The following is a 22,874-nucleotide window of genomic DNA, read 5'->3' on the forward strand; positions in this document are numbered from 1 at the left end:
ATGTCAGATATGAGACAATAATGCAAACCGCAGTCAGGTTTTTTTTAAACTTTTATTTCAGTGCATTAAATAGACAGATAACTTCAATGATTTTAATCCATAGTGCTATTTAAATTCAGTCTTAACTTACTCACAACCTTGAATGGGTAGCTGGAAGAAATCTCTGTTTAGAGATAAGCATTTCCAATGTAACTTAATTTATTATTACTTTATAATTTTAAGCTACAATTTTTGGTACATGAATAATAAAAATAAAAATAAATAAATAAAAATAAATTTTATTTAATATTTACAAGATAAAAATGTTTTTTTCCAACTGTTGTCGATCCCTGGCCGCGTAGATCAGATGGAAGGCATTCGTTAGCCCATAGATTTGACCCAAGCACCCAATACTGCCCTATCACCATACAAGCAAAATTCAACCTTAATACATTATCTTTAAGGTTTAAAATCGTATGCATTAAAACGTTAATTCCTTGAACTGTTTTTACAAGGGATTTTAGATCTAATGCTACATAGATTTAAAGGTGGTATTTCAATGGAAGGGTTTAAACGCATTCTTTATAGTACTCATTCAAGTGTAAGAAAATAATATAATCCTCTACTTGATCTCCATGTTGCTTTCTTCGATGTAATGTGACACTATGGACACACCCTGGCTTTTCCTGACATAAGTTGTCATAATCAAATCAAATGTTTTATTTAAAATCTTGTTACGCAGGCGAAGTCAGCGGCTGATACATAGTGAGCCAGCGCAACATGCATTCCCATTCCCACGTACGAATACGACCCGTATAGCTGACGCGGCGTAATATCAGAACCCGCGCGATGTGGGAATCGTAATATTAAGTTAGAATATTCTCATCCTTAGAGATAAGCACTAGTTTTTAGTCTTTTCATTTAAATGTAACTTTGAATATAATTATTATAAGGATATTATCGCCGACTAGTTTTCTTCCATCCACCTCCTGCGAGCCTAAACATTACTGGCGCAGTGACGGGGTAGGATAAGCTGTACCTGTAGCTGTATCGGACAACTGTGACGGAGAACAACTTATCCTGAGAACCTACCATTCGGAGGCCGCAGTGTAGTGGAGAATCTAAACTTCGATTCGTGGAAAGAAATAGATCGGCGATGCGGTAAGTACTTCAATCGTTCAAGTTCCTTTTACCTATCCTTTTCCGACTAACAAGAAAAAGAGGTATTGTGTTTAATTTTTTTTTAATTGATTTTTTTTAAATCGTACGTTTATTGAATCCTCATTTATATATCGTCCTTATTCCTAAAATTTTATAATCTAGGTTTATACAAAATCTATAGACCTATTTAATATAATTTTACGTGAACTTTAGGGAATTAATTTTTTTATTGAGTGCATTTTTATATAAAAGTTTTTTTTTGAGTGTCTTTTTGTGTGTGTTAGTTTAATTTTTATTCGTCAAGATTTTTCATCCAAGGTCAGGACGTAGTTTCGTAGGTTCGGTTAATAGGTCAAGAGCCGTAGACGAATCTAGGAACTTAGAAGACATGGCATCAAACGATTTAGATACTATCTATAAATCTATTAGATTTTTACCCGAATTTGACGGAAATCCCCATGTGTTAACACGGTTTATAAATTTGTGTGACCAATTAGTGATTGCCCATTTTGACATTAGTCCGGGACATGAGTTACAAAATTCGGCATTAATTAGTGGAATATTAAATAAAGTGACAGGTTCCGCGGCTAGGTTAATTAATGCAAACGGTATCCCAGATAGTTGGAATGGCATACGAAATGCCCTTATTAATAATTTCGCAGACCATCGCGATGAGACCGCTTTATACAATGATTTGTCTCTACAGACACAAGGCTCTAGCACCCCACAAGAATTTTACGAAAAGTGCCAAAACCTGTTTAGCACAATTATGACCTACATTTCCCTACATGAATCCGTACCTACCACAATAGAGGCTAAACGGCAACTTTACCAAAAGTTAACCCTGCAGTGTTATTTACGTGGTCTAAAAGACCCGCTAGGCTCAAGGATACGGTGCATGCGGCCAGTGTCAATGGAAAAAGCCCTCGAATTTGTACAAGAGGAACTTAACACCCTATATATACAACAACGAAATGAAGGCGGGTTTTCTCAGAAAATTTTTGGACATAAATTTTCCGTATCAAATTACACAGGTCCTTCAAGGTCACAAGGTTTCGCTATGCCTGGGCCATCTTGGCAGCAGCCTATACATTTTAGACCACCTCAGAGTCAACAACCTATGCATTTTAGACCTGGTTGGAAACCTAACCCTCCAATGCATCCGCGTGGTCCTAGCCGTACCCAATTAATGTTTCGCGCTCCTCCACCGAATTATAACCCGAAGAGCAACGTTTTCAAATTACCAAATCGACACCAACCGCCTAACAATTCTAATTTCCCACGTCCCATGAGCGGTGTGAGTCATTTCACCCCTAGACATTTACCACCATCGGGACATGATTGGCGTAAATTTGGTAATCCACCACCAACTAATTATATGAAATCACGCGACGTCAATTTTAATGAACTTTACTATAACTATGACTATGGTTATGATTATGATTATGACTATGACTATGATTATGACTATAACTACGATTATGACTATGACAATTACGAACAATTTCCGGATGAATGCTATGATTTCTATGAGGAAAGCTCCTCGAAAGTTGAACCGAGTCCTATAATGAAAGAAGATTATAACTCGAACGCATTATCGCGCATTGAAGTTCATGTGCAAGAGCTAAGTTCGATTGCTTTAAATCAATCGGACGGAGCTCCCTCTATAGATGACTCTGGAACTCTCTCAGCTCCGGAGGCTGAAGATGGTTCTAGAACAGCAACTGTCCATACTGATGACGAAAGCCCCATCTTGGAAATCCCGATTACAGAAGATCCATTGAATAAATTTACTAGGCAAATCGTTTTTAACGTTGTAGGTGATATTAAAACCAAACCAGTCACTACAAAACCTTTTGAAAACCATAAGCGTACGGCTGTTCAATTATCTGAATCTAATTTAGAAGAAGATGTCATCAATGCTGTTAAAGAATTTATTCAACCTAAAATTAAAGCCGGTTTATTAATCAATCCACCATTGGCTATGTATAAGATAATTCCAATAATACAGAAAACCTTTAAAAATTCGTCAATGACACTCAATTTAGCTAAAACAGAAGTAGAAAATGTTCGAGAATATTTAAGGCAGCAACAAATTATAGATAAGTACCATGATGGCAAGACAAACCACCGCGGTATCAATGAATGCTTTCTTGCTTTATCTCGAAAATTTTACTGGCCTAAAATGCGAGAGCATATTTCAAAATTTATCAACGACTGTGCAGTATGCAGACAGGCTAAGTATGACCGTAATCCGATCCGACAGCAATTTCAAGTAGTTCCACCACCCAGTAAACCTTTTGAGCTTGTGCACTTAGACCTCTTAAGTGTAGAAAGCTGTAAGTTTCTGACAATAGTCGACTCTTTCTCCAAATATGCTCAAGCATATTTCTTAGGAGACAGCGCGGCAGTCAGTGTAGTTCAAGCATTACTTAAATTTAGTACGCATCATGGAAATTCTTTGACTGCAGTAGATCCAACATGATAGAGTTAGGATATTATAGTGTTAGGATATTATAGTGTTAGGTTAGTATTATGTAAGAAATGATATCGTTTTGTTTTTCATAGTTTAAAATTTTCCTGTTAGTTTAACCTAAGTATATTATGTATTAATTTCCCATTACCACATACGCATCATGATATCCTTGTCACTTATTATCCATTCCTTGCAATAAGCTTGAACGAATACAGGTACATAGAGGCTGAATGCCCGAAGACCAGCAAAGGTTATCTATATTATAATATGCCGATATACGATGCTTATAGATTTACACTTACCCAGAATAGAAGAAGACATAGCCATCCAAGTTATAGTTTTACCTAAAGAAGAATCCTTTGACTCAAGACCATCTCCACATTATGAATAATAGAAGTCCACAAAACTGGATCACCTACATGATGCAAGTGCAAAGGTTTCATCTCAAACGCCTATCACTCTACCTCCAAGTACGGACCATGGAGTTATTTATCACACAATCATTACCATACGCCATATTAATTGGAATCTGCAGACTGAATATACTCATTACAGTTTATCAGAAAATACATCGCACGAAGACCTTGCAGTTAAGAAACATAACCAAAATTCTGAGTTCTTCATCCGATGACCTTTCGGCGCAATTCACAGCCAAGGTGTTCCATATGCGCCGATCTGATGGGGGAGGTGTTACGCAGGCGAAGTCAGCGGCTGATACATAGTGAGCCAGCGCAACATGCATTCCCATTCCCACGTACGAATACGACCCGTATAGCTGACGCGGCGTAATATCAGAACCCGCGCGATGTGGGAATCGTAATATTAAGTTAGAATATTCTCATCCTTAGAGATAAGCACTAGTTTTTAGTCTTTTCATTTAAATGTAACTTTGAATATAATTATTATAAGGATATTATCGCCGACTAGTTTTCTTCCATCCACCTCCTGCGAGCCTAAACATTACTATCTGTCCTACGGCCTTATCAGTACGGCCGTTTGTTTGTTGGTTTGTTGGTTTGTCCTTCAATCACGTCGCAAAAATTTTTTTTTTTAATAAGCCTACGGTGTAACGGATTGACGTGATTTTTTGCATAGGTATAGTTAAAGACCTGGAGAGTGACATAGGCTACTTTTTATCCCGGAAAATCAAAGAGAGATTTTTGAAAATCCTAAATCCACGCGGACAAAGTCGCGGGCATCAGCTAGTTTATGATAATTACTTATCATGGGTAGTGGATACACAGTTTGTTGTGGGCTCTTCTCAGACCTGGGCGCGTTTGGAACCCTCGTAGCTTTAGTTTTAAGTTTGCGTAATAATTATCACCACTATATCTTAGAAATCCAACATCTGACTATCAAAAAGAGTAATTTGTTACCTATTTTGAATAAATCATTTGACTTTGACTTTGACTTGACTTTGACAGTGAAATAGAAAAGAAAGAAATAAAAATATATTTAGTTTTCTTAAAAAAGAGGTCCTTATTCCTCCAAATTACTTGTGTCGGGTTCGATATTTTTTTTTTTTTTTTTTTTAATTCAGATACAAGTTAACCCTTGACTGCAATCTCACCTGGTGGTAAGTGATGATGCAGTCTAAGATGATAGCGGGCTAACCTGGAAGAAGTATGGCAGTTTTTATTAAACCCATACCCCTTTGGTTTCTACACGGCATCGTACCGGAACGCTAAATCGCTTGGCGGCACGGCTTTGCCGGTAGGGTGGTAACTAGCCACGGCCGAAGCCTCCCACCAGACCAGACCAGAAATTTAGAAATTATAAAATTCCAAACCCCTGCCAGGAATCGAACCCGGGACCTCCCACTATTAAGACCACAGCGCTCACCACTGCGCCAGGGAGGTCGTCAAACTTATCATCGATACACAGTGAAACAGAAAAGAAAGAAAGAAAAATATATTTAGTTTTCTTAAAAAAGAGGTCCTAATTCCTCCAAATTAGTTCCGTCGGGTTCGATACCTGACAGAAGCAGTTTGAAAACCCAGGACCTCCCGCTTGTAAGACCAGCGCTCAGCACTGCGCCAGGGAGGTCGTCATACCTGCAAGGCACGCCGGATGCGAAGCTTGTATTATGCATAATATCATAATCGTTAGTGCAAACATTTGATGATGAATTAGGTTACCACCACCGTTGCGTGGTACAGTCGCCCACAGAACTCGTATTGGTGAAAAAATAAGAAAGGCTGAGTTTGTTGTGGGCTCTTCACAGACCTGGGCGCGTTTGGAACCCTCGTAGCTTTAGGTTTTAAGTTCGCGTAAAAATTATCACCACCACTATATCTAAATCTATCGTACCTACTCCTAGCACAAGCCTGACGCTTAGTTGGAGAGGAAAGGGGAATATTAGTCATTTAACATGGCTAATATTCTTTTTTTTTTAAAAAAAAAAGCGCTTCTCAGAGCTTTGTGAAGTGAAACTTCATGGGGACTTAAGTATATGGCAAAAGTGTGACAAACTCAGCGCAGAACGAGCGCGCCGAGTGACGCGAGTAGAGTCTTAGTTAGTGATAATTAGTAGCCTTATTATAAATGCGAAAGTGTGTTTGTTTGTTGGTTTGTTGGTTTATTGGTTTGTTGGTTTGTCCTTGAGTCACGTCGCAACAGTGCAATGGATTGACGTGATTTTTTGCATGGGTATAGTCAAAAATCTGGAGAGTGACATAGGCTACTTTTTATCCCGGAAAATCAACGAGTTCCCACGGGATTTTAGAAAAGCTAAATCCACGCGAACGAAGTCGCGGGTATCAGCTAGTCTAAATATATAAAAGGAAAAGGTGACTGACATTACTGACTGATCTATCAACGCACAGCTCAAACTACTGGACGAATCGGGCACAAAACGAATTTGGCATGCAAACAGCTATTATGACGTAGGCATCCGCTAAGAAAGGATTTTTGAAAATTCAACCCCTAATGGGGTGCAATAGGGGTTTGAATTTGAAATTTGTGTAGTCCACGCGGACGAAGTCGCGAGCATAAGCTAGTCATCTTACAAATGCAACAACTGACTTTCAAAAAGTGTAATTTATTACCTATCCATACTATGTAATATTATAATTTTGAATAAACCATTTGATTTGATTTGAAAACCGGCCCAAGTGCGAGTCAGACTCGCGCACCGAGGGTTTCGTACTACAGTCGTATTTTTTCGATATGATACCCCACTTGGTATATTAATCTTGCTTTGAAAGTTGGAAATACTAATTATTTGTTCATGAACATAATTTTAAATTTTTTTGTGATGTACCTACCTAAGCACAAAATCACGTTTTTCCCCGATTTTTCCCCTTACCGTGCTATATAACATACCTATCTGCCAAATTTTATGATTCTAGGTCAACGGGAAGTACCCTATAGGTTTCTTGACAGACAGACATAACGAAGTGATCCTATAAGGGTTCCCTTATTCCTTTTGAGGTACGGAACCCTAAAAATAGAGATACCACTGAAAAGAAATACGGTCTATGAGATTTTATCGCTCATTATACCTAACTATAATAATCTCATAACGACGAAATCAGTGCTAAAGCAGGGCTGCACAGATTACGGTAATCCTGCGCGAGTTTGATAGGCGTTTCCACGGGAAAGCTGCATCCTGTACCGTGCTAGTTTGATACGCTCTTGATACTGCAGGGGAAAGGGGAATATTAGTCATCATGATAACTTGACTAATGTTATTTTTAAAAAGAAGAAAAGAATAATCTAAAAATATATAAAAGCGAAATACCACTCATCTCACTGACTGACTGACTAATCACGAAATCTCAGGAACTATAAAGCCTACAAACTTGAAATTTGAAAGGTAGATTCTTTCTAGGATGTAGGTGTCAGCTAAGAAACAGAGACGAAATCCCCCCCTAAGGACGTGAAAGAGGGGGTCGAAGGTTGTATGAAAGTCCTATGTTTTTGAAGTTCGTAAGACGTAAAAATCGTCATTTAGGTTATCAGCTTTAAGTAATTAAAATCTGTAGGTATAAGTCAATGTAAGAAATTCCCCCCCTTAAGGGTGGTAAAATAGGGGGGATGTTTTTATAGAAAAGTTTTACCTAGTTATTGTTATTTTTACTTGAAGTTTGAAGTTTGGTAGGTATCAGATAAGAAAGGATCTTACGAAAGTGCCCCCCCCCCCCCCCAAAGGGGGTGAAATGGGGGTTGGAAGATTATATGAAAATCCTATGTTTTGAAGTTAGCGACGTAAAAATCCCTTTTGCAGCGGGAAAATTTCTAATCTCATGAGAAACCAGAAATTTCACGCGGACGAAGTCACGGGCAACTGCTAGTTATTAATATAGGTAAGTCCCGCAAATTGCTATTGCGCTGGAACCATGTCTCATTACCGTCGAAATGACGTCAGCCGGCATGAAAATATACCTACCTACCATCAGCTGGAAACTTCAGTCTAGTGTGACGTCATTAAAATGGCGGCCACGCGCAATAGCAATTTGCGGGACTTATACAAGAGAAACTTAACAAGTATAATGCGTGTGAGTGTACACGAGGAATGATTGTTATTTAAACAAGTTGGTTTGTTTTAGGACGACTCTATTGCCGACATCCTCACGTCTGTATAAATCCCGCAAATTGCTAATGCGCGTGGTCGCCATTTTAGTGACGTCAGCACTAGACTGAAGTTTCGAGCTGATGGTAGGTAAGTATATTTTATTTCGGCTGACGTCAAACTGACGTCATTTCGACGGTAATGAGACATGATTCCAGCGCAATAGCAATTTGCGGGACTTATATTACGGTCTTTGCGTTGTACCCATTTTTTTTATTTTTTTTATTCAGATACAAGTTAGCCCTTGACTGCAATCTCACCTGGTGGTAAGTGATGATGCAGTCTAAGATGATAGCGGGCTAACCTGGAAGGGGTATGGCAGTTTTTATTAAACCCATACCCCTTTGGTTTCTACACGGCATCGTACCGGAACGCTAAATCGCTTGGCGGCACGGCTTTGCCGGTAGGGTGGTAACTAGCCACGGCCGAAGCCTCCCACCAGACCAGACCAGAAATTTAGAAATTATAAAATTCCAAACCCCTGCCAGGAATCGAACCCTGGACCTCCCACTATTAAGACCACAGCGCTCACCACTGCGCCAGGGAGGTCGACATTTAAGAGATAAAGTGTTGTTTTGGAGCAACAACATCATTAGACGTAGAATCAACGTGGGAACATAAACCATCGACTATTGACTCTATCGACTATCGACTATCGATAGTTACCTCGACACCATGTATCGTGGGAACAACCATGCAGTTCACACCTGACTTTTATGGTTTACCTACAAGTAATAAAATAGAAAGTGACCCCATGTTTATACTGTAGGAATAGAATAGAATAGAATAGAATGTTTTTTTATTCATGTAAACTTTTTACAAGTATAGTATAGTATAGTATAGTATAGTATAGTGAATAGTCAGTTAGTTTTAATTTACCACTGGTTCGGAATGCCGTAATGTAGGACAACACGCGGCAGAAAATAATGTACATCGACCTTTAGATGGAGTTAGCGGATTTGTAGAGCACCGTCTCTGTCGTCGAGACCGACAAAACGTCATATATAGGTATGAGTGACAGAGACAACGCTCTACAAAGCCGAAATGTCATTCTAAAGGCCGATGTACATTACTTAATACTTTCGGCCGCGTTCTGTACATCGGTCTTTAGAAAGACATAATATACTATATAAAAGGAAAAGGTTACTGACTGACTGACTGACTGACTGATCTATCAACGCACAGCTCAAACTACTGGATGGATCGGGCTGAAATTTGGCATGCAGATAGCTATTATGACGTAGGCATCCGCTAAGAAAGGATTTTTGAATATTCAACCCCTAAGGGGGGAAATAGGGATTTGAAGTTTGTATAGTCCACGCGGATGAAGTCGCGAGCATAAGCTAGTTTTATATAAAAATCTAACCGAAATCACGAAATCACCAAAAAAGAGAAGTTTAGATTTTTATATTTATTTATTATTTTCATAAAATTCCAAACCCTTGCTGGGAATCGAACCCGGTACCTCCGGCTAATAAGACCACAGCGGCCAGAGCTTAGCACTGCACCAGGAAGGTCGTACTACAATTCTATTTTTTTTCGCTGAAGTAATATTAGAGAATCTGCATCCTCTTCTTTTTAATATTGCTAAAAAGGGACATGAATTTAACATTTAAAGGCTCTAAATTTTAGTGCACGCTACAAATGTAAACGATACGCTCGCGACTGGCAGCTAAAGTGACGAGGTTTGACAGCTCTAAATTAAACTGTCAAACTATGTCTGTCCTTTTCATTTTATATTAGTAAGAAGAGGATGCGAATGCTCTTTAGTGCTTAGAATCAGTACCCAAGGCAGTTAACCTACTAAGGCGAGCCGCAAGGGATCTCCCCATCCGTCATTGTCGTCACTTATCTGTTATGCAAGATGGCGGTGATTCATTGTGTCAACGGACGGGATGTTTCGTAACTCGCTCTTACACTTTCCACGCAGACGAAGTCGCGGACATCAGTTATATTTTTTTCGTATTCATGGCGGCCATTTGGATTTGTTTGTTACTTACCCGCGACTTCGTCCGCGTGGATTTAAGTTTTCCAAAATCCCGTGGGAACTCGTTAATTTTCCGGGATAAAAAGTAGCCTATGTGCTAATCCAGGGTATAGTCTATCTCCCCTCCAAATTTCAGCGAAATCCGTCCAGTAGTTTTTGCGTGAAGGAGTAACAAACATACACACACACACACACACACACACACACACACACACACACACACACACACACAAACACACATGCAAATACAAACTTTCGCCTTTATAATATTAGTCGGGAGTATAGCGGCACTAGAAATACACATTCTGTGAAAATTTCAAATCTCTACCTGTTACAATTCACGAGATAGCCCGCTGAAAGACAGACGGACGGACGGACAGCGGAGGCTTATAATAGGGTCCCGTTAGCATCCTTCGGGTATGGAACCCTAAAAACCGTCGATCGATTAATGCTGCAGCGTTTCTAGACGATTAATCCGTATTTAGGAAAGATTCTGATTGTAAAAGTGACACTCATGACAGTTTACAGTGACGGGAATCGAACCCGGGTCCCCATCCGTCATCGCCGGCACTTATCTAGTCGCGACAAGATTGCGAGTGATTTATGACAGTCGTCAGATGACGGAGTGTTTTGTAACGTGCACTAAAAGCTTAGGATTTTGAGGATGGGTTCCCAACGGGTCACGCACGAAATGTTTTTTTTTTCATTATAGGCAAACGCTTGACCACAATCACAGCTGATGGGAAGTGATGGTGCGGCCTAAGATACGCGTTTACCTAGAAGATGCCTATTCACTCTTGTTTTAAAGATACCCGGGTTGTAATTGGTGGGAAAATATGCATTATGCAACCATCATATTGCAACTGTAAATAATAAGTCAGTAATAAACGGGTGTGTTATAAAGAGGCTGGCGGGAAGTGGCTGGATGAGGAAGGCTGAGGACCGGGTGTGGTGGCGCTCTTTAGGGAAGGCCTATGTCCAACAGTGGACGTCCACAGGCTGATGATGATGATGATGAAACGGGCGTGTGCATAGTCCGGTCGTTTTATTTCTCTTCATATCATGGAAGAGTAATAAAACGAGCTCCTGACCTTAGCCATGTGTATGAGGAATGATGACGCAAAACGTTTCGTCTCGTCGTCGTTTTCGTCGTCGTTTTGAGTCATCATTCCTCATAGGCATGGCTAAGATTTGGAATACTCTTCCGTGACCCGTGTTTCCTACCAATTACAACGACAATTGGCACCGATTCCTTTGTCTTACTCTAAACTAAATTTAGAGTATCTGCATCCTTTTCTTTTTAACAATGCTAAAAAAGGAACGGAACATGACTTTCACATTTAAAGACTCTAAATTTTAGTGCACAATACAAATTTAAACAGTAGGTCCGCGACTGCATGCTAAAATCACGGGTTTTAAAAATTAAGTTACCATCGTACGTACCATCTAAAAATTAAGTTTAGAAATGTCAAACGGCTTCTGTCCTTTTCATATTACAATAGTAAGAAGAGGGTGCGAATACTCTAAAATTAGGTTGTGCTTAGAATCGGTGCCTAGTCTGGTTCTTTTAATTCTTATTTGTCCCTAATGTTTCATTGTTAAAGACATATAGTGCTCGTAGAATTGCAATGCTAAATCCAACGAGTACAGCTATCGGTATCGGGTAGCGGTAGGTATGTGGGGTTGTCGGAACACACAAGTGGGATACAATTAAGTGAATGCGGCGGGCAATCAGAGAACTGTATTGTGTTAGCGGACGCTCGCCAACACAAGCGCTTCTCAGAGCTTTGTGAAGTGAAACTTCATGAGGACTTATATGGCAAAAGTGTGACAAACTCAGCGCAGAACGAGCGCGCCGAGTGACGCGAGTAGAGTCTTAGTTAGTGATAATTAGTACCCTTATTATAAATGTGAAAGTGTGTTTGTTTGTTGGTTTATTGGTTTGTTGGTTTGTCCTTCAATCACGTCGCAACAGTGCAACGGATTGACGTGATTTTTTGCATGGGTATAGTCAAAGATCTGGAGAGTGACATAGGCTACTCTTTATCCCGGAAAATCAACGAGTTCCCACAGGATTTTAGAAAAGCTAAATCCACGCGAACGAAGTCGCGGGTATCAGCTAGTCTAAATATATAAAAGGAAAAGGTGACTGACATTACTGACTGATCTATCAACGCACAGCTCAAACTACTGCACGGATCGGGCTGAAATTTGGCATGCAGATAGCTATTATGACGTAGGCATACACTAAAAAAGGATTTTTAAAAATTCAACACCTAAGGGGGTGAAATAAAGGTTTGAAATTTGTTTAGTCCACGAGGACGAAGACGCGGGAGTAAGCTAGTCCTTTATAAAAGCTTTTTGAAGTGAAGCAGACGCACTTGTGTCCACGAGCGTCCCCACAACAGCCGCGCGTGTGCTGCGTCCATCTCACTTAGGAACCCTCTCGTCCACGTCCACTATTTGTGCCAAGCAGCACCCGTTGCGAAACAGACTTATCTACTGTACCTATAGGTACTTATATAACTATATATATATATTTTTTAAAAAGATTATTAGCCATTTTAAATGACTAATATTCCCCTTTCCTCTCCAATAAATAAAATAAATAAAAATCTCTTTTACAATGTACAGCCCTTTCATAATGATACCCCACTTGGTATAGTAATCTTACTTTAAAAAAAAAAAAAAGAATATTAGCCATGTTAAATGACTAATATTCCCCTTTCCTCTCCAACTAAGCGTCAAGCTTGTGCTAGGAGTAGGTACGACAATAGTGCAACGGGCGGGGTTTGAACCGTCGACCTTTCGGTTTTCAGTCCACTCCTATACCGGTTGAGCTATTGAGGCTCTGAAATATATAAATATAAAAGCATATTATACAGTCGCAGACTATGTAAACGATAAAAAAGCTTGGATTTGACTCGCTCCAGCAATGCACGGGGCTGCAATGGCTTGTATAGTACGGTATAATAACATTGTAAATTGAAAAATTAAAAAGAGCAACCGCCGAGTTTCTTGCTGGTTCTTCTCGGTGGGAACGGCATTCCGAACCAGTGGTAAATTAAAACTACCTGACTATTCATAAGCACTTTTAAAAAGTTTACATGAATAAAAAAAACATTCTATTCTATTCTATTCTAACTAGCGAGATGCCCCGGCTTCGCACGGGTGCAATATAGTATAGTACCGACAGGTCGAGATGGCAATGGGGTGGGGACGCCTCACAAACCCGCACAGCCCCCGCGCTAACCTGGTGCGGGATAAGGGATGAATTGGTGCCACGTCCGAGGAACCTGAGTTTAAACTTGCATGGGAAAAAAAAAAGCCCTTGACTGCAATCTCACCTGATGGTAAGTGACGATGCAGTCTAAGGTGGGAGCGGGCTAACCTGGAAGGAGTATGGCAGTTTTTATTAAACCCATACACCTTTGGTTTCTACACGGCATCGTACCGGAACGCTAAATCGCTTGGCGGCACGGCTTTGCCGGTAGGGTGGTAACTAGCCACGGCCGAGGCCTCCCACCAGACCAGACCAGAAATTTAGAAATTATAAAATTCCAAATCCCTGCCAGGAATCGAACCCGGGACCTCCCTCTAATAAGACCACAGCGCTTACCACTGCGCCAGGGAGGTTGTCAAATTGTTCCGATTTCTTGTGCATAGTTATAATAGAGGTCGTAATGGTTATAAAATCTTAGGTTAAGCTGACTGACTGACTGATCTATCAACGCACAGCTCAAACTACTGAACGGATCGGGCTGAAAGGCATGCAGATAGATAGCTATTATGACAACCTCTAAGAGGAGTTCTTTTTTTTATTCCACGCGGACCAAGTCGCAGGTACTTACAGATATAAGCTAGTATTGCGTAGTAGTCTTTGGTAATGAAAACCGACTTCCAAAACCACTACAAAGTAAAAAATAACTTTTGTTTCTACACGTGTATGTATGTTGAAGTCGGGCGAGCTTCACGCTTTGATTTCTAGTTTCATTCATATGCTCGCCCGACTTCAACATACATAAACTGTAGAAACTTCAAAAAACCGGCCAAGAGCGAGTCAGGCTCGCACAACGAGGGTTCCGTACTACAGTCGTATTTTTTCTACATTTTGCACGATAACTCAAAAACTATGATGCATAAAAATAAATAAAAATCTGTTTTAGAATGTACAGGTAAAGACCTTTCATATGATACCCCACTTGATATAGTCACTCACTTCGAAAGTTGAAAATACTAATTATTAGTTCATTCATGACCACAATTCTTTTTTTTGTGTGATCTAACCCTAAATTCACGGTTTTCAGATTTTTCCCCAAATTTCAGCTATAAGACCTACCTACCTGCCAAATTTCAAGATTCTAGGTCAACGGGAAGTACCCTGTAGGTTTCTTGACAGACAGACAACAAAGTGATCCTATAAGGGTTCCGTTTTTCCTTTTGAGATACGGAACCCAAAAAATAACTTTTGTTTCTACACGTGTATGTATGTAGAAGTCGGGCGAGCTTCACGCTTTGATTTCTAGTTTCTTTCATTATGCTCGCAATTTGCATCGCATTATGCTTGCAAAAAAAATTAAATTGTGGTCATGAACTAATAGTTCATGACCACAATTTAATTTTTTTTGTGTGATCTAACCCTAAATTCGCAGTTTTCAGATTTTTCCCCAAATGTCAGTTATAAGATCTACCTACCTACCAAATTTGATGATTCTAGGTCAACGGGAAGTACCCTGTAGGTTTCTTGACAGACAGACAGACAACAAAGTGATCCTATAAGGGTTCCGTTTTTCCTTTTGAGGTACGGAACCCAAAAAATAACTTTTGTTTCTACACGTGTATGTATGTAGAAGTCGGGCGAGCTTCACGCTTTGATTTCTAGTTTCTTTCATTATGCTCGCCCGACTTCCACATACATAAACTGTAGAAACTTTAAAAAAAATGGGCCGAATTGAGAACCACCTCGTTTTTAAAAGTCGGTTAAAAGTAATACCTTTCATCTTCAAATATACAAAAAGGGTTCAAAGTTCGATTCCCTCTTCGGGAAAGGTGCAATTTTTGAAAGTGCACTCGAATCGAAGTGCTCGTTCCTAAGTGAGAAACTCACTAATAATTGATCTTTTCAATGCTATTGTGCAAGTATTTCATGCACTATTGAGTCCTCAAAAGTTTTCTCACGGGACTAGGGTTAAACTCCCTGGCGCAGTGGCGAGCTCTGTGGTTTTACAAGTGGGAGGTCCCGGCTTCGATTACCGGTTGGGGAATTTATAATTTCTAAATTGTTGTACCTATAGAAGCAAGCATCCATGATATACAATTAACCAAAAGCTTAATCTTTAAATATATAAAAGGAAAAGGTGACTGACTGACTGATCTATCAACGCACAGCTCAAACTACTGGACGGATCGGGCTGAAATTTGGCATGCAGATAGCTATTATGACGTAGGTATCCGCTAAGAAAGGGTTTTTAAAAACTGAACCCCTAAGGGGGTGAAATAGTGGTTTGAAATTTGTGTAGTCCACGCGGACGAGGTCGCGAGCATAAGCTAGTTTGCTATAATCCGCTGAAACAGACCGAATATGTATGGTGCGACATGCAGCATGCGACATGCACCGCCCGCCCTCCCACTGCTAAACATGCAGGAAAAAGCATTCACCAGGCAAGCAATACGCACCACCACCAAACCCAAAACACGGTGGTGAAAAAGTTAACTGGTGGGCTAACGTCTACTAAACACGTGAGTAAAGCCGGGTGTGAAGCATGTAATGTTTACATTAGTAAATTTGTTGTTATTTAATTACGTAAGCTACTTACGGATGTAATCGTGTCTTTATTGAAGGGAAAGCAATTACAAATTACTGGTAATGGAGTTTCTTATGGTTTCCTTTAATTACCAGACGCTAAATTGAAGTCCGCCTCTTTGCGATTCGTTTAATGGGAAACAAAATGGCGGATGCAATCGATGCAACAGATAGAATGTACATAAAAAAGATAAAAACAGATAAAGAATATACTTAATATAATCCATACTAATATTATAAATGCGAAAGTGTGTCTGTCTGTCTGCTAGCTTTTCACGGCCTAACAGTTCAACCGATTTTGATGAAATTTGGTACAGAGTTAGCTTACGTCCCGGGGAAGGACATAGGCTACTTTTTATACCGGAAAATTGAAGAGTTCCCACAGGATATTTAAAATCCTAACTCCACGCGGACGAAGTCGCGGGCATCATGTAGTAATTTATAAAGTTTTATAGCCATTAGTGATGTGGCTATCCCGAGAACTTTGAAAAAACAAGTTTTTCCCCTACAGTGGGGATGATTTTTAGGGTTCCGTACCTCAAAAGGAAAAACGGAACCTTTATAGGATAACTTTGTTGTCTGTCTGTCTGTCTGTCTGTCAAGAAACCTACAGGGTACTTCCCGTTGACCTAGAATCATGAAATTTGGTAGGTAGGTGGGTCTTATAGCTGGTATTAGGGGAAAAATCTGAAAACCGTGAATTTGTGGTTATATCACACAAAAAAAATTAAATTGTGGTCATGAACTAAAATTTGTATTTTCAATTTTGTAAGTAAGATATCTATCAAGATAGATATCAAGTGGGGTATCATATAAAAGGTCTTCACCTGTGCATTCTAAAACAGGTTTTTATTTATTTTTATGCATCATAGTTTTTGAATTATCCTGCAAAATGTCGATAAAATACGACTGTAGTACGGAACCCTCAGTGTGCGAGCCTGACTCGCACTTGGCCGGTTTTTTTTTGCTCTCCTTGGATGGATGGGTCTTTCAAAAATATAGTGAGAGTGTGAAAACCATTTTTCGATTTAGGGAAGACCAGTCAAGGGAATTAAAACCTATAGGGTATTTTCTGTACACCTAGAACCACTGATTAATATAGATACTACGTGAACCAAGCGTGAAAGCCAGGTTGCAATGTCTTATAGCACAAGTATACAAGCGGCCGAAAGTGATGAACATCGGCTTTTAGAATGACATTTCAGGCTTGTAGAGTCTCTGTCACTCATACCCATATGACGTTTTGTCGGTCCTAAAGACCGCGACAGTGCTCTACAAATCTGCTATCTCCTTCTAAATATCGATGTTCATCACTTTTGGCCCCGTACTGTAAAGGGAAAAATCCGAAAACCGTGAATTTGTGGTAACATCACAAGAATATAAAAGTTTTATTCCTTGTACTTACGATGGTGCGGAACCCTTCGTGTACGAGTCCAACTCGAACTTGACCGGTTTTTTAATAAAAAAATTGCGAATACAAGTCCGAAATCTTTCATCCCAAAAATAAAACGTCATTGTTTGCACACCTTTATTATTTGCTTTTCAAAATTAACAAAACCGTCCGGTAGCTTTCCAAAACGGCCCACATTGAGTGACCGATCGTGACAGACAGACAGACGGATTCCGAGAAAACATATTATGCACTTTTATAATTGAAATGTCGGATCTACGAAACAAATCCTTTTATTTTCGTAAAAACTCGTTGGGTTCCATTTCGGATCTATTAAAAGACAAGAGTGAACAAAATTTAAATACAGAGTCCCGTAGGCACATTTCTTTTATTCGTCACTATTTAAAAAAAACGGCCAAGTGCGAGCCAGGCTCGCGCAATGAGGGTTCCGTACTGCAGTCGTATTTTTCGTCATTTTGCACTATAAATCAAAAACAATTATGTATAAAAATAAATAAAAATCTCTTTTACAATGTACAGCCCTTTCATAATGATATCCCACTTGGTATAGTAATCTTACTTTAAAAGTTGAATATACTAATAATTTGTTTAAAACACATTTTAATTTTTTTTTGTGATGTGTCACTTGGGTTTTCGGATTTTTCCCCTAATGTCTGCTATTTCAGACTTACCTAGGTCAACCCTACCCTGTAGGTTTCTTAACAGACAACAAAGTGATCCTATAAGGGTTCCGTTTTCCTTTTGAGGTACGGAACCCTAAAAAGCACGTCAAATGATTGTTACATCACATGCCGGTATTTGATAGAATCTCGCATCGCATACTAAGCGCGCGTTTTGATGTTTGATAAAAAGTTACTGATTTGACTAGTTGTCAAATACCGTATTAAGGATGCCATTGTTCATGGTTTCTTGCTGTCCTATTGGTAGAACGGTAAAGGAGGAACAATATTGTAGAGTTCCTGAGCACACTATTTATCCTTACGGAACTCTAATAACGGACGTCAACTAAACTAACAAAAATAAATCCTATATTCAACTCTCTAAATTACATTTTCGAGTGGCGCTATTTTGACAGTTGCCACAATTATCTGTGACACTGACACAAAGGCATTCAGGTGTGAATTCAAATTTCGAACAATGGGCTATGACAGCTCAATGCTTTTTCTTTTTTTCATTTTGGCTGGTTTGGAAGCCGGTTCTTTGTTTTTTTTTTAATTTGAGTGCGGTGAAATCGAGGCTCTGGGAGGCTTGCGTTTTCATGCGCGTTAATTAATTGGGTTGATTGGTAATTAGCGTGGGAACGTCCTTGTTAATGAGTACACGCGTAAAATGAGTTTAATTACGCCGTGTATGAAACCTGTCCCTACAACTGATTACTGAAGTTTTGATTGCGAAAGACAATTCTGAACTTAAAAAAAAAACAGTATAATATTCACTGGCCACTACTGAGCACGGGTCTCCTTTTAGAATGAGAAGGGGTTACGCAATATAGTTATAGTCCACCACGCTGGTCAAGTGCGGATTAGCAGAGTTCACGCACCTTCGTGAGTATATTATTTACTAGCTGATTCCCACGATACAGGGTACTTCCCATTGACCTAGAATCATGTTTGGCAGGTAGGTAGGTCTTATAGCAGACATTAGTGGAAAAATCTGAAAACCGTGCATTTGTGGTTACAGCACACAAAATAAATAAATTGTGGTCATGAACTAATAATTAGTATTTTCAATTTTCGAAGTAAGATAACTATATCTAGTGGGGTATCGTATGAAAGGGCTTCACCTGTGCATTCTAAAACAGATTTTTATTTATTTTTATGCATCATAGTTTTTGAATTATCGTGCAAAATGACGAAAAATACGACTGTAGTACGGAACTCTCGATGCGCGAGCCTGACTCGCACTTGGCCGGTTTATGTACCACAATTTTAGTGTACAGGTGTGTTTAAACAAAATATTTCCGCTTTTAATGGCTATTACCCAAGCCCGGCGCAGTTGCAAGTCGTTATGATAAAGCGCAGAGCTCCTTGAGATAAGCTGCGCTCCGGAATCGAACCCGCACTTACAGGTTATCGCACTCGGACGGCGCGAGTGCTATTTTTATGATTTACAGTCCGACTGTCTTAAAATGATTACAGAAATAGAATCTATCTGAATAAAAACCGGCCAAGTGCGAGTCAAACTCGCGCACCGAAGGTTCCGTACTTGGATATTTATTTCGACATTTTGAAAGATAAATCATAACCTATTCTGTATAAGCCCGCACATTTAATCGCCTGAAATCCGCCATTTTGATTTTATAAGAATTTTATGTAAATACCCAGCAAAACTCGCACCTTCAAGACGAATCTAGTGACGTACCATTTTTAAAATCGGTTGAACCGTTAAGTAGTTACAAGTGAACACAGGAATGGACATACATACATACAGGTCACATTTATATGATCTTTTTGGATTTCGCCGCAGTCAGGTAAAAAAACTTGTTGCACATTATTTTAAATTGAGTTATTTGTTGCAGATGACTTAAGCGCAGCACAAGGAGTCATGCGGCGCGCGATTCTGCTGCTGCTGGTGGCGCTGCTCGGTGCTGCTGTCGCATGCCCCTGGGCTTGCTCGTGCCGTCCCAATGCGGCAGACTGCGCGCACAGGGCGTTGCTGCATGCGCCTAGACGACTGCCCACCGACGCGCATCGACTGTGAGTCTACTACTTTATTCCAACATTTATCCTCGCTTCTTGTTATGATTCTGGAACTGTCACTAAAGAACGGCCGACAGTTGCGTGTGCAACTGCTGGAAATAACTCCCCAATAGATTGGTTTAATCAAGCTTAATCTAGATTTGGGATACCGCAACTTTTTGTTAACGACTAGAAAACCCAATTCACCGTTATTTGAGTGTTTTAGGATTCTGATACCGTCGTCTGTCTTTCTTTTAGCATTTATTTGATTTATATCTAGGAGATGCTAACTACATCTACTTATATGTGATAATGCAACAAACTTTTCTGTTCGCTTCCGTTGATGCATCCTCAATATGGCATAGGCCATAGAGTTCACTCCAAAAGTCATATCATGTTCACGAGCTGTCCGGCAAAATACACTCACAACGTCACTATTAACTTTCGATGTCGTTCGATGGTGTCCTGGTTTGCATAATTCTACCACTGGATTCCACATACTTGCTAGTTTAAAACCATCCTTACGATTGAAATTCTGGTGTTTGCGAATTTCAATCGCTTCACGCACTAGTTACCTAATATCGAAAAAAAAATCTTCGGTGTGGACACATCTAAAGGTATTCTTGAGATACCTAGTAAGTTTCCTGAATGTTGCGGTCACATCAAAAGCTAAACAAGTTTCCTCAATTTTTCTTTCGCCAAAAATGAAGCCGAAATGTAGCATTTAGGTACAAATACGTATTCAATAAACCCAATATTGTGTTTTGAACGTCTCCCGAGCGGAAGAGGCAAGTTATTGCGTACACTGTATTACACGCCACCCCTGCTTTATTGAGCTCAGTATGAGACGCACAGAGCAATCCAGACACAGATTCGGAGCCTCGATAGCTCAACGGTTAAAGGAGCGGACTGAAAACCGAACGGTCGCCGGTTCAAACCCCGCCCGTTGCACTATTGTCGTACCTACTCCTAGCACAAGCTTTACGCTTAGTTGGAGGGGAAAGGGGAATATTAGTCAGCAATTAACTTGGCTAATATTCTTTTTAAAAAAATCATTTTTGTAATCACAAATTCACGGTATTGGGATTTTTTTCTTAATTATCAGATAACCCATTTTCTGGGGCCCGCTCAGTAATAGTTGACATAGAACGTACCTACCCAAACTTAACCTAATAGGTGTCTTTTTAACTTCGTTTTATATTAAAACCCTATTTAAAAAATTTTATGCTGTAATTACCTTTTCTTTTAATAGATCTTCTTTTAAAAATATTTCTACTAACGTACGCGAAGTCTAAGTGCGACAAATGGCACCGATTCCGTTGTCTTTCTCTAAACTAAATTTAGAGTATCTGCATCCTTTTCTTTTTAACTATGGTAAAAAGGGACAGAACATGAACTTTACATTTAAAGACTCTACTTTAAACAGTAGGCTCGCGACTGTGCGCTAAAATCACGGGTTTTACCATCTAAAAATTAAATTTAAAACTGTCAAACTGCGTCTGTTCTTTTCATATTACATTAGTAAGAAGAGGATGCGAATACTCTAAAATTAGGTTGTGCTCAGAATCAGTACCGATAATACACGGGTGTTTGCCGATCTCATTTACCTATACTATCGATGTCTCTATTCGTAGCTGCTCTGTGCACTCCCCATAACATAATATTACACCATGAAGTCGACCTCCGGAAAATGGAAAACCGCCCCCATAAAACGACGGTATAGGTTAGTCTTGCCATGGGGCAGCCATAATACACGGTAGGGCAAATTGTGGTGATGATATTGTCTTCAATGAGTCCCATGGTGTTTTGCGGCTTTTTGGGGTTCAATTTTTGTTTTAAAAATAAAATCGTCGTTTAATAAAATTTGTAAAAATGGCAATAATTTGGACCTATTTGGAAAGCTCTGGCCAATGAACTCTTTAACGCTCATACTTCAGTTAAATAATTCGTTGGCCAGATCTCGTTTTTTTTTATTACTTTTCCCTGAATTTTCTCTCCCCCAGTCGAGTTTTTTTGTTATTCTTATGTTTATTCTATCTGTGAAAACTTGTCATTAGCTTTCATCTTCTTTTGTTTTTACCTATTCATTTTTTCATATTAGCTGTAAGTTTTCCTGTTAAATAAAATAAAAATAAAATAAAATTTTAGTAAGCATCTAACTTTTGCGAGCGAGTTGTCCATAATGTTCTCAAAGGTGTGTGAAGTCTGCCGATTCGCACGTGACCAGCGTGGTAGACTATGGCCAAAACCCTTCTCAGTCTGAGAGGAGACCCGTGCTCTGTAGTGAGCCGGCGATGGGTTGATCACGATGATGGTGATACATGGCTAAAATTCTTGTTTTGTTTTAAAATAAAAATAGCGACCAAACGAGCAGTCACCTGATGCTAAGTGATTACCGCCGCCCATGAACATTTGCATCACCAGAACTGCCAATGCGATGCCGGCCTTTCAAGAATTAGTTGATCCGCCCCTTGAATAACCCCATGTTGAAATCTAGTGTAAACCAAAACTAAGCTTCAAACTTATGCTAGGACTGGGTACTTTTTTTTATTCAGATACAAGTTAGCCCTGGACTGCAATCTCACCTGGTGGTAAGTGACGTTGCAGTCTAAGATAAAAGCGGGCAAGGAAGGGGTTTGGCAGTTTTTAAAAAACCCATGCCCCTTTGATTTCTACACGGCATCGTGCCGGAACGCTAAATCGCTTGGCGGCACGGCTATGTCGGTAGGATGGTAACTAGCCACGGCCGAAGCTTCCCACCAGATGACCAGACTTGACCAGAAATTTAGAAATTATAAAATTCCAA

General features: G+C 39.6%; 1 protein-coding gene across 2 annotated transcripts in view; it reads left to right on the forward strand.

The window, feature by feature from the left end:
- Positions 1-22,874, forward strand: part of sli (slit guidance ligand) — a 125,512-nt gene that overhangs the window by 40,180 nt on the left and 62,458 nt on the right. For both annotated transcript variants that reach the window (XM_034982107.2, XM_069507653.1), the window contains exon 2: positions 19,909-20,086. In XM_034982107.2, the coding sequence (XP_034837998.1) occupies positions 19,935-20,086 (152 nt within the window). In that variant the 5' untranslated portion in view covers positions 19,909-19,934. The remainder of the gene's footprint in view (positions 1-19,908; positions 20,087-22,874) is intronic.

The sequence above is a fragment of the Maniola hyperantus genome, chromosome 26 (genome assembly GCF_902806685.2).
Source record: "Maniola hyperantus chromosome 26, iAphHyp1.2, whole genome shotgun sequence".
Taxonomy (NCBI): domain Eukaryota; kingdom Metazoa; phylum Arthropoda; class Insecta; order Lepidoptera; family Nymphalidae; genus Maniola; species Maniola hyperantus.